Below are 11,765 nucleotides of genomic sequence, written 5' to 3'. Positions count from 1 at the left end.
TTCTGAGCACCAAGCTCAGAATTCAAATTCACAGGGTAGCAGGAAGCCAGTCTGTGGTGGTCTAGATTGATGAGCTGGAGGCTCTGGTCAGTGGGAGGCAAATTCTGCTCACCCTTAACCCTACCAGTCATGGGGGTGGGGGGTGTCAGTTCCCTAAAGGAGACACAGAGACAACAACTTCAACAGATGACCACCTCATAGGATTTGCAAGATAGCATTACTTTATATATCAAAATGTAAACAATCTAGGTAGATTATGCTATATTTCATTTAACATGGGGAAATGTTTACAATGTTAAGTGGAAAAACCAGCTAGTAAAAGATGATGCATGGTGTGCTTCTTTTTTTTTTTTTCTTTTTTTTTTTGAGACAGAGTCTCAAGCTGTTGCCCTGGGTAGAATGCCATGGCATCACAGCTCACAACCTCAAACTCTGGTGTGTAAGCGATTCTCTATTTTTTTTGGGGGGGGGACAGAGTCTCACTCTGTCGCCCTCAGTAAAATGCGGTGGCATCACAGCTCACAGCAACCTCCAGCTCTTGGGCTTAGGTGATTTTCTTGCTTCAGCCTCCAAAGTAGCTGGGACTACAGGCCCACAACATCCAGTTATTTTTTGTTGCAGTTTGGCCAGGGCTGGGTTTGAATTTCCACCCTCAGTATATGGGGCTGGTGCCCTACTCACTGAGCCACAGGCGCCACCCTGCACTTACATTTTCAATGTTGCCAAATTGATTTCTGGATAGGTCGACTGGTGTATAGTCCCACTCATAGGAGCTACATGGCTGTTCCTGAGATTGGGCATTAATGGGTAGCAGGGACACTGATGAACTCAGGCTTTCAGGACCACCACTAGGGTGGAGAAGTGTGGGGTGGGCATGAGTGGCAAAAGAGGGTTGGAGGAAGTGAAAATGTTTTCCTCAAAGAAGAGAAAAATGCAGAGGACCATATTTGTTCTGAGTGGACAGGCCTGCTCTGCCCTTCCCCACTTAGTGGGCTGTGCAGCTGTCAACCAACATTCTGAATTTCAGTTTCATCACGCAAAAGGATGGTGATCACTCATCTTTCCAGGATTCCTGTTAGAATCTGTGTATATCCTAGCCCACAACAGGCTCTCAGTAACAGTAGCTATTGTGACATTTGTGTATGTGGTGTCTGTGGCTGAGGTCATATGATTGTGGAATAGTGTTGAAGCCATTCCATGAGTGTGAGAGTTTTTTTTTTTTTTTTTCTGAGACAGTCTCAAGCTGTCACCCTGGGTAGAGTGCCATGGCATCACAGCTCACAGCAACCTCAAAGTCCTGGGCCTCAGCCTCCCAAGTAGCTGGGACTACAGGCGTCTGCCACAATGCCCAGCTATTTTTTGGCCAGGGCTGGATTCAAACCTGCCAGTTCCGGTGTATGTGACTGGCACCCTAGCTGCCTGAGCTACAGGCATCAAGCCAGAGTGTGAGAGTTTTAATGATGATGACTGATCACATGTAGAAACCTGGATCCACTGCTAAGTGTCACTGTCACCACTTAGAGCAAGGCAGTACTTGAAGTCTTTGCTTTGACATGTTAAGGGGGGAGAGGCTGTGACTGAGATTGGATGTGACAGTAAGACAGATCCTGAGTGACAGAATGGAATGGGGTAGAGGGAGGCAGATTGTACTGGTTACACAGTAGGGGCTGCTTGAGAGCTCAGATATCAGGGCAGGTGTCTGTTTGTACTGTCCCCTCCCCCACAGACTTTCCTCTCTGCTTCCTAAAAACAGAGAAGGAGTGCTTTTCCCATGGAAAGGGGAATTTGACAAGTGTAGAACCTACAATATCTAAGGGGCTGCAGCTGTAGCACCTTTGGTATCATCAGCCAAGGCCCAGGAAAAGAGCCTGCTGGAAATGTGTGCAAAGTGGGTGGAGTAGAACTTAGACTTTTGTTTCTCCTCTAGGCTTTTGTCTTCAGAGTGGACAATAAATACAGAATAGAAACCTAAGCATTCCTCCCTCTTCTCTGTCCCCTGGGGGAGGGAAGAAAAGAATAAATGCCACATCTCATTAAGCTTTTACGAGCTCAGGCAGGGAGAGTGGGCCTCCACCAGAGACAGACAGAGGACTGGGGAGGCTGCAGGGAGGATTCCCCAGCTCTCTTAGGGAAGATGTGTTTCAGAACTTGGAGGCCTGCTCTGTAAGAAATACAATAAGGGGTTAAAAACAGATGTGGGAATAACAGCTGCTTTTATTAAAATGAAATCAGAAGAGCAATAGGACAGGAAGTTGGGCAGATGTGGGGCCATTAGAGAACCCAAGTACAGAAGGGCTACAGACCTGTGGGAATGACCCAGAAGAGTCAGCTCTAAGGCACGAGAGTCCTGAGGAGTAAGGAGAAAAGGGAAAGACTAACCTTTCATCATATGAAGCTGAAATAATGAGGATTTAAACCCAAGTGAGAACCCCAAGGCCCTAACCCGAAGTGACTTTTATTTTTTTGTTTTTATTTTTTTAGAGACAGAGTGTCACTTTATCACCCTTGGTAGAGTGCTGTGACATCACAGCTCACAGCAACCTCCAACTCCTGGGCTTTGGTGATTCTCTTGCCTCAGCCTCCCCAGTAGCTGGGACTACGGGCACCTGCCACAATGCCCAGCAATTTTTTGGTTGTAGTTTGGCCAGGGCTGGGTTTGAACCCACCACCCTTGGTATATGGGGCCAGCGCCCTACTCACTGAGCCACAGGTGCCGCCCCAGAAGTGACTTTTAAATACAAGGTATAAAAGACTGGCACAGGTATTCGTTTGAATAGGGGAAATAAGATCCTTTTCTTTGAGTTCAAAAAAATGGAAGGAATTAAAACCATGATTAAGTCTGCACAATGACACAGAGGACAGGGTGGGAGAGGGAATGAACACCCTCTCAGACACCTGACAGACCATAAACAAGGACAGGAGGTTTGAGGTTAATGGAGAGTCACATTGCCTATGCCAGCACAAAGGACCACAGTGCCATAAGGGTGCCACAAGCACTGCACCTCCCCAGTCCCTGCTTGGGGCATGAGGTGGGGGGCTGGAGCATTCGTGCGTGCAGCACAGCAGAGGCCCGGGCTTCAGCAGGGCAGAAACACCCATCCCACATGGCAGGTGGGATGGGAATGTGGCCCCAGCTTTGTGGGCACGCGGAGAGAAGGAAGGTGGAGGGGAAATCAGGCCGCCGCAGCAGCAGCATTTGTCAGATTGGGGTCATGTGGAGGCAGTGGCAGACACAGGCGCAACAGTCTTCCAGGCCACGATGCAGTTCCTAGGTTCATACCCTACTGACTGGCTAGAAAAGCATGGGGTTTGCCATATGTGGTACAAGCCACACAGCTGGACTCTGGGGCAAGGCCCACTTTAGCCAATTAGAAGAGATACTCCTATGGGCTGGTAGGCAAACTCCTGCTAGTTGGGGAAGAGGTGAGGATGCTGGAGCCTCGCCTAGCCCTGAATGGCTGCAGGGAAACAGAAGCAAGTTAAAGAAAAGCATCCAGCAAGGTACAAGGGACTTGGCAGCACCCGCTGCCTCTGTCACTTCCGAAAGAACTTCTTATTCAGGAGGAAGATGAGGAGGTTGACGTTGACTTTGGCCTTGTTGAAGAGTTTCATGACAGCCACACCCTCATATTGGAGCTGGAGGAGGTCCTAGGAGGGAAGGGGCAGGGAGGGCAGTTTAAAGACTTCTGACCATTGTCCAGCCAGCCTATAAAACAGTAACACCAGAAGACTTGCTTGGTCACCAGTGGCCACTGGAATAGGGCATTGAAACTCCACTTCATAAATGCAGAAACAACGTCAGAGAGAGAGAGAGAGAGACAGACAGACAGAGAAAGTCCAGTAACCTGACCAAGCACAGCTAGGGCCTGAAATCAGTTTTCTTAGTAAAAAGGCAAAATAGCAGAGGAAAAGGAGGATTAGGATTTAAAATCACTTCCTCCCTGAACACGGACTTCTGATTTAGGCTGGCTTCTTAACATTTGAGCCCCATAGAATGTAAAATGGGGATAATACTTCAGAGCTGTGGAGAGGATTAAGTGAGGTGACATGCAGAGCCCCCAACACAAGAAAGCTTCACATATAAATCCTGCCTGACACCAGCAGCCCTCTCTACCCTCCTTCATGCTTGGCAGTAGGGTCTGTGGAAAGAGGGGCTTGGGCTGCACAGACCCCCCCACCCTTCCCTTTAGGAATAGATAATACTGATCCAGTGGATACCGAGTTGATGTCATTGGAGAAGCAGGGAGGTGAGGCTGGCTACTCTCTTTACCAGAACCTACAGCCCAGAAGGTATCTTGAGGCTCAGGGAGGGTCCCCTCACCTGATAGTGAAGTTGAAACCGCTCCATGTCTACACCCAGGAACTTGGCATTTACTTCAAACTTTCCTGCCTCATCTCCAGGGGTGATGTCAAAGATGACGTTTCTGAAGCTTCAGGAACAAGAGTCAAAATAGGGACCCATTCCCTCTTTCTAGGGCCACAGGCCCTCTGTACCCACCTCTCCACATTGTGGGCAGTGGTATGTGTCATCCAAAGTCCTTTCACTCCCAGGGGGCCCAGCTCTCTGTTGTCTTCCAATTTTAATCCTGCTTACCACTCCACACCTTTTATCTGCCCAGTCCCACCCAGCTGTTCCCACCTCCAGGAAGCCTTCCCAGCACCCCCTGCTCCAGGGTATCTAGAACTATGCCAGACCATCCTCATCTGCCATCATTCTAGCAGTTCTTCTGAGGCTAGGACCATGCTCCTCCTTCCCTTCTATTTGGAGCCCAGCCCAGAGCTCCACCCCCAGGTTAGGGGACAGGAAAGGTCTGACATCCTGCCCTCCAAAGACACATACTGAGAGGTGGGAAGATCTTCAATTTCCACCAAGACGCCCTTCTCCAGGAGCTGGGCAGCGGTGTAATGAAGAGAAGGCTGTTTCTTCCCCTTCCCAGAAATCCTGATTAAAAGAAGGCCCCAGAAAATTCATCCAACAAACTCTTCACCACAAAAGACCTTCTTTCTCTCTGGCTGACAGGAAGGAAATTAGACCCTAAGGAAGATTTCTCACTGGTGGGAGACAGAGGAGGGAGCTGCACTTGAGCTCAAGATTATTTGCCCAAGGTTCAAAGACCACAGCCAGGAAGGGATGAAGCTATATTGGACTGAGACTTCCCTATGCTGGGAGATAGTGGAGCAGGGATAAGAGGAAGATAGTTGAGTGCAGGAAGATAGTACCTACTTGGAGCTAGGGGCCAGGTGGTCCAGGCAGGCCCGGATGTACTGGCTGTAGTAGTCGCCCTGCTCCTCATAGAAGGTGGTCTTGGCTCTTAGGCCCTGGAATGTGGCCTGAAGCTTTACCAGCTCTGCCTTCCGACGTTGTCGGTGCCTGTGCTGGGTGCAGATGTCCTGGGGTTGAGAGGTTGAGAAAGGGGGTGAGTGGCCCTTCCTGGTAGGGAGCCTGAAGGCCTGATAGGGCCCAAGATAATACTCTGTGAAGTAGCCAGTCATGGTGGCTCACACCTATAATCCTAGCACTCTGGGAGGCTGAGATGGGTGGACTGTCCTGAGCTCACAGGTTCGAGACTAGCGTGAGCAAAAGAGAGACCCTGCCTCTAAAACAGTCAGGCATTGTGGTAGAGGATCACTTGAACCCAAGAGTTTGAGGTTGCTGTGAGCTAACATGCCACTACCAAGAGTGACCAAGTGAGACAGCGTCTCAAAAACAAAAAACAAACAAAAAAAACCAAACCAACAACACCTAGTCTTTTTTTTTTTTTGAGACAGAGTCTCACTTTGTCGCTCTCAGTAGCGTGCTGTGGCATCATGGCCCAAGAATTTGAGGTGAGCTGTGAGCTATGATGCCATGGAACTCTACTGAGGGTGACGAAGTGAAACTCTGGGGCAGTGCCTGTGGCTCAGTGGGTAGGGCACTGGTCCCATATACTGAGAGTGGCAGGTTTAGACCCAGCCTCAGCCAAACTGCAACAAAAAAATGGCTGGGCATTGTGGCAGGCACCTGTAGTCCCAGCTATTTGGGAAGCTGAGGCAAAAGAATTGCCTAAGCCCAGGAGTTGGAGGTTGCTGTGAGATGTGACGCCTCGAGGGTAAAGTAAGACTGTCTCTTAAAAACAAACAAAAAAACCCTGAAGTGAAACTCTGTCTCAACAAAACAAAACAAAATTTAAAAAACCTGTGTTCTTCAGAAAGAGCAGGGAGAGGACAACTTCAAGGTCACTTTCCCTAGAAAGATAATCTCAAGAGTCCCACCCCAAGCCCCTAAGGCATGACTTCAGGGCCTCTCCCTTATTAAGAAGCAACAGGTTTTAAGGTTCCTTGTTAGTAAAAGAGAGTCGCAAAAACATCTCCCTCACTGGCTAATTTCAAGACCTTTCAAAATGGACTCTCAGCCCTCCTATAGCTGGTGGCAACTTTGGGTGGGCACTTGCCAGGCAGAGGCCTACTCTTTTTTTTTTTTTTGGCCAAGGCTGGGTTTGAACCTGCCACCTCTGGCATATGGGGCCAGTACCCTACTCCTTGAGCCACAGGCACCGCCACAGAGGCCTACTCTTGTAGTGCTAATACTATGATCTGCCTGTGATGCTTGTACATGTGCGTGCACACACACATACATGCATGCACACATGTATACACATGCATACACACATGCACACAAAGCCCAGGCCCAGGTTGCTACCTTGGCCAACTCGTCCACTAGCCTCTGGTAGTCATCGCTGGCACTGACCAGCCCCAGGCCCTCAAGTCGGCGCAGGTTCCGTAGGACACGTTGTTGTTTCTCTGCTAGCGGCAGGAGGGAGTGTGCGGTCAGTGAGCGGTGTCGCCGCAGTGGCTCTGGAGTTTGGGCCTCATAGGCCTGGCGTCGGCACATCAGTTGCTTATGGGCCACTTCCTGGGAAGGAGGCAGGGCAGAGGCTAGAGAGGTCTGCCAGGCCCTGCCATTCTGCCCCTAGCCCAGGGCAGGCCCTGGGGTACCAGCAATGAGGGGAGACTTGGGCCCTTTTCTAGGCATCACCAGGAAGATGCCCAGAGCCCAGCTTCTTGGAGGGAAAGGCTGGAGACAGGGTGTAACCTGTGCAGAATTTCAAAGTGTGGCATCATAACACATGGTGTGACACATGGGAGGGCCTCATGGATGGCCATGGTGGGGAGTGGCCCAAAGGAGACCCAGCAGAAGCTACAGTATAAAGGATGCCCAGGAGATGCCGGCTGCACCTTTCTAGCAATGAAGCCCTGTGAGGGGTGTTCAGGGCAGTTCTTTCCCTTGTCTGTTTTGGGACCTGCCTCTTACTGGCCATCACCATCTCTGAGAAGCCACTGGGCTAGTCCTTACTCCAGGTGGCCCAGCCTGCCCCTGGACCCCTCATGGCCCACCTTCTGCCTGCAGGCCTCCAGGCAGACTACTCATTTCCATGCATAGGCCTCAGCAGCCTCCTGGACTGCCTCTCAGCTGTTCCCAACAACTCAGCACTGGTGTATGCACAGGCTCTTATTTCAGTGGAAGGAGGTGAAGACCCATGACTCTATAGGTTGATGTGTCCTAAGGCCTGTGGGCCTCAGGGGTTAAGGGCAAAGGCCTTGACCCTCAGAGCACTCATTACTGGTGAGTGCAGGTGCCTGCTTATCGCAGATTGTGGGTGAGGTTCAGGGGGACCAGCAGTGCAGGTGGGGTGAGGTGGGGAATAAACTGGGTGGAACCTCTCAGCTGGCAGAGCCACTCACCTGCTCTCCGGAAGCTGAGAGAGATAGGATTTCCTTGAGAGAGGCTCCAGGATGGAACTGTATGATGTCAGCCAGCATCTGCTTGGTGCTGTGGGAGGAGGGCAGGGACGGCAGAGAGCTGAGATTTAGGAGAAGTATATGGACATGGGGCCAGCCAGAGGCCTTAGAGTAAGTGAGCACTGTCCCACATCGAGACTGCCAGGTATGCTTGGGAAGGGAACAAGGGAGAGTAAGGCACCAGGTAGGGTGGCATGTCATTGCCTAGGACACCCTCCCACAAATGATCTTCCTCTGAGTTCTGCGGAAGTGCGCATACCTCTTCCCAGCCCAGGGTGTTTTCTGATGCCCACTCCTCGGCAGCGCTATACTGACTTCAACCCCAGCTGTCTCCACTTTCAGCTCAGTGTGTGATGGTAGGACAAAGCACAACACCCCCCTCCTCCTTTGTTTGTCAAGTCAATGAATGAGTGGAGGGCCTGTCTTGGGGGAAGGGAGCTTGAGCTGGGCTCCTCTTCTGCCCAGATGACAGCCCAGCCCTGCAGGGGTCCTCCCTCACTCCTGCAGAACAGAAGGGATGCTCCATGCCCATCTCCTGATGTGACACAGAGCAGGGAATGAGACCATGAGCTCCACCATCCACTGGCTGTGAAACTTTCTTCAACTATGAAGAGGGGAAGTCACTATCTTCCTCACACCCTATCCCCGAGCTTAAATGATAACATATGAAAAAGGATTTGGCAAACAGTACAACAATATGCAAACACCATTGTTGTCAATATCTGAACCATTTCTTTGCCTTTGGCTACAACACAGAGGAAAAAGCTGAGGTTGCCAGAAGGAAAACAGCTGAGCCTGCAGCAAGGGGAATGTAAGTTAGGCTTCATGGAGAACTTCCTGAAGCAAAGGGAGCCCAGGAAGAAGGTGGAATTGCCCCTCTGAGAAGAGTGTGCTGGGGTGGAGTTGGTCTCACCTACCTCAGAAGCAGGCTCCGCACATCAGTGTCATCAGTGTCCACCTCCAGTCCTTCAAACTTGTTGGTGAGCGTCAGGGACACTTCCAGCTTGCTTGGGTCCATGTGCCCATCTATAGCTATGCTCTCCCCTGAGGCAGGGTGAGGGATGAAAGGGAGACAGGCCTGTGTCCCACACACATATGCCAATGGGGTCACCGCTGATGTGCCATTCCAAGGCTGCTTTTAGGAGACTTCCCGCACCACCTCAGGGTGCCACCCCTGCTCTCAATCCCAAGCACCAGAGTAAGGACTATTACCCATGGAGCATACCCTGTGTACTGGGGCTATGCAGCCCTAGCTAAGTTCCTGGCCCTCTCTACAAACCCTTCACCCCAAGAAGCTGGTTTCCTCCCATCTCACAACCCTGAAGCCCCTCCTCATCAGAGAAACCCATGGAGACCCAAACAGGCCTTCTCTATGCGACACCATGCACATGACTTAACTGGCCACGTATGGGTGGTGCTGGGTCCTTTCACTGTCTGCTCTCTCTGCATCATGTCTGTTTCTATGTCTATGTCAGCACCGGGGGGAGAGGGAAAGGGGGTGTAACTAGCTCCTGGCACGAGACCTAGTCTGAGTGGCCATGTTCACATGTCCTGCCCGTGCATGTGCACCTATCCCTGCAGGTCCCCACCAGCCCAGTGGCCAAGGAGGGTACACACCGATGAGGTCAGGGATGGTGGGCAGTTCCCCAAGGTCCTCTAGGAGCTCGTGCAAGGGGTCATGGTGATCGGGGGCAATGTGGTCTTGGTGCTCTAGCAACAGCTGCAGAAGGAAGAAAAAGAGGTATAGGCCTAAGCTGAGCCTTCCTCTTGTGGCCAGCCCCCCACCTCATCATGGGCTTCCAGACCCCTGCCTGCCTACCCTACACCCCAAGATGCAGCCCCATACCCTGTGTGTATTGATCAGCTCCCCCACAGTGACATACACCAGCGGCTTGGCCACAGCCACCATGTCTGAGTACTCATCCATTGCAAAACGCTCCTCTGGCTCTGGCACCTGGCAGGCTCTGCAGATGAACTTCCTGTCACCAGAAGGAGGGCATGTGAGTGTCAGGAGGGCCTCACATATGTTTTGTTTCTGTCCTTTCTCCAGGCTTCTCCAGTAACTGCTACACTCTTACTCTCCCAGTCATGGCTCCTGGCCTGTCTCAGGGCTCCCTCAAGCCAAGCTCCTTTAAGGGTCCTCCTTTCTCTCTACTGGGGAATTCTCCTAACACTCTTTCCTCCAGTCCAATCAGTATACCCCTCCCATCTATGCCTCTTTCCTCCTGGATTCTGGAAGAAGTGGGTGTGAAAGGATACAGAGCAGAGGGGTGCCAGGGCACAGACCTGAACTTGAGGTGTGTCTCCTCCAGATAGTTGTTCAGGACCTGCAGGTGCTGGCTTTCTCCAGAGAAGGTCTTGCCAGCTGCAGCGAGCTGTAGGAGCTGAGCCACGGCCCCCAGGGCATGGCGCTGGGGGGCAGCCAGGGCACCGCCTGCTGCCATGGCCACAATGTCGAAGGCGTCAGGGGCCACCACAGCAGGGTTCAGGAAGCGGTAGTACAGGAGGTTCCCTACCACCTGAAGGCAGAGGAGACCCTCCCAGGAGTGCCCTCTACAGAAAACAGACCTAGGCAGGTCATGCAGCAAACTTGAGCAAGAGTAGAGACTAGAACCTGGACCTCCTGACAGGAGGCCCAGGGTTGCCCACTGCTAGCTCATCCCAGCTGCCTTCCCACTTGCCACCTGCAGCCCTGCTGGGGAGCCAGGCTTGATTTACAGGGTGGAATGTATTCTCCTCCTTAGACTTTTATGGGTGTTGTTCCTTTGTCTCAGTCTGGGGGATCACAGGTACCAGCAGGACAACAGAGGGCTTGGAAGGGAAGGAAGATGACACATACCTTATCGACCTCACTTTCCATGGCATCAGGGAACTTCTCTGTCAGGGTTGTCTTTAGGACTTTGGCCACGTAACGCATCCCATACCTGGGGACAAAGTAATAGGTGCCTGTCTCTCTGCCAGAGCTTAGGGCAAGAGCACCTGGGTGTCTCGCCTTCCCTGGCTCAGCCACACCAGAGTTGAGCTCCAGTTCTGGCCTTCCACTGTCTACAGCTAGCTCCCTGAGGCCTTCCTCTAACACCTCTGGGTCTTATACCCTCTTTCCCTGTGTCAATAGCTGGGAGCAGAGCCCTGTCATTTCCTAAAGCTCTCAAACAGCTCCCAATATGAGCGTCTTTCTTGAGACCTTCCAGTCACTCCTGTGGAAAAACCCAGTCCACAATGTCTACCTCCTATTACCCTACGTGCCCACTGGGGCACCTTTAGCCTATACCCCAAGTATCTGACACTCAGCCAGAACCCTGTCCCAGGATGGCCTGGGGGACTCTGAGGCAGCCAGTCTTGTCAGCTGTCACAGAGCACCTGTCACGGGCCTGAGAAAATCACCGAGCTGGGAGGGGAAGTTCCAGTCCCGAATCCACCACTACCTAGAGATCCAGAGATGTCATCTTAGGCTGTTTTCTTCCCTTTTATAAGTCAGTTCCCTAGTCTGGAAAATGGGAATGATCATACTTGCACTCTCTCTCTCTCAGGGTTTTTATGAAGATCAAGTGAAGTTATATCTGTGATGATATATGATGGTAGACTGCTTTTCTAATGTGCTAGACTTTATTATTACTATTATTCCTACTATAGATGTGCCTGCCACCTGCACATTTAATTAAATTAATTTAGAAGCTATTTCCATTCCCAGGGTAATAGAGACAGAAGTTTACAGCTCATTGTGGACTTCCCTCTCTTGGGCCTAAAACCATCTTTTCTGACTTCTACTTGTAAACATTGACCCAGTTCTCCAGGTTTGGGGAGCAGCATTTTAAACTCTGTGGGCCCCCCTCTGGTACTCTCCCGTGCCCTGGGCAGTGCTGAGCACCCGCAGGGCTGGGTGACAGGTCTACGTGATGCCCACTTTGTCACCATTTTCACTTATTTGTTTTCAAAAACTTTATTGTAATAGGTAAGATATGGAATCAACCTCAAATGTTCAACAA

General features: G+C 51.2%; 1 protein-coding gene across 1 annotated transcript in view; it reads right to left on the bottom strand.

Moving 5' to 3' along the window:
* Positions 1-3,385: 3,385 nt before the first annotated feature.
* Positions 3,386-11,765, bottom strand: part of IQGAP3 (IQ motif containing GTPase activating protein 3) — a 46,096-nt gene continuing 37,716 nt past the window's right edge. The window contains exons 28-38 of the mRNA XM_003795251.3: positions 10,619-10,703; positions 10,066-10,298; positions 9,626-9,758; positions 9,397-9,499; positions 8,697-8,823; positions 7,723-7,810; positions 6,680-6,892; positions 5,225-5,391; positions 4,841-4,942; positions 4,322-4,430; positions 3,386-3,648 (exon numbers count right to left, since the gene is read on the bottom strand). Of these exons, the coding sequence (XP_003795299.1) occupies positions 3,535-3,648; positions 4,322-4,430; positions 4,841-4,942; positions 5,225-5,391; positions 6,680-6,892; positions 7,723-7,810; positions 8,697-8,823; positions 9,397-9,499; positions 9,626-9,758; positions 10,066-10,298; positions 10,619-10,703 (1,474 nt within the window). The 3' untranslated portion in view covers positions 3,386-3,534. The remainder of the gene's footprint in view (positions 3,649-4,321; positions 4,431-4,840; positions 4,943-5,224; positions 5,392-6,679; positions 6,893-7,722; positions 7,811-8,696; positions 8,824-9,396; positions 9,500-9,625; positions 9,759-10,065; positions 10,299-10,618; positions 10,704-11,765) is intronic.

Source organism: Otolemur garnettii, unplaced genomic scaffold (genome assembly GCF_000181295.1).
Source record: "Otolemur garnettii isolate 467f Iridium unplaced genomic scaffold, OtoGar3 scaffold00091, whole genome shotgun sequence".
Taxonomy (NCBI): domain Eukaryota; kingdom Metazoa; phylum Chordata; class Mammalia; order Primates; family Galagidae; genus Otolemur; species Otolemur garnettii.
The sequence above is the reverse complement of the archived record's forward strand: the minus strand, read 5'-3'. Positions and strand labels throughout refer to the sequence as shown.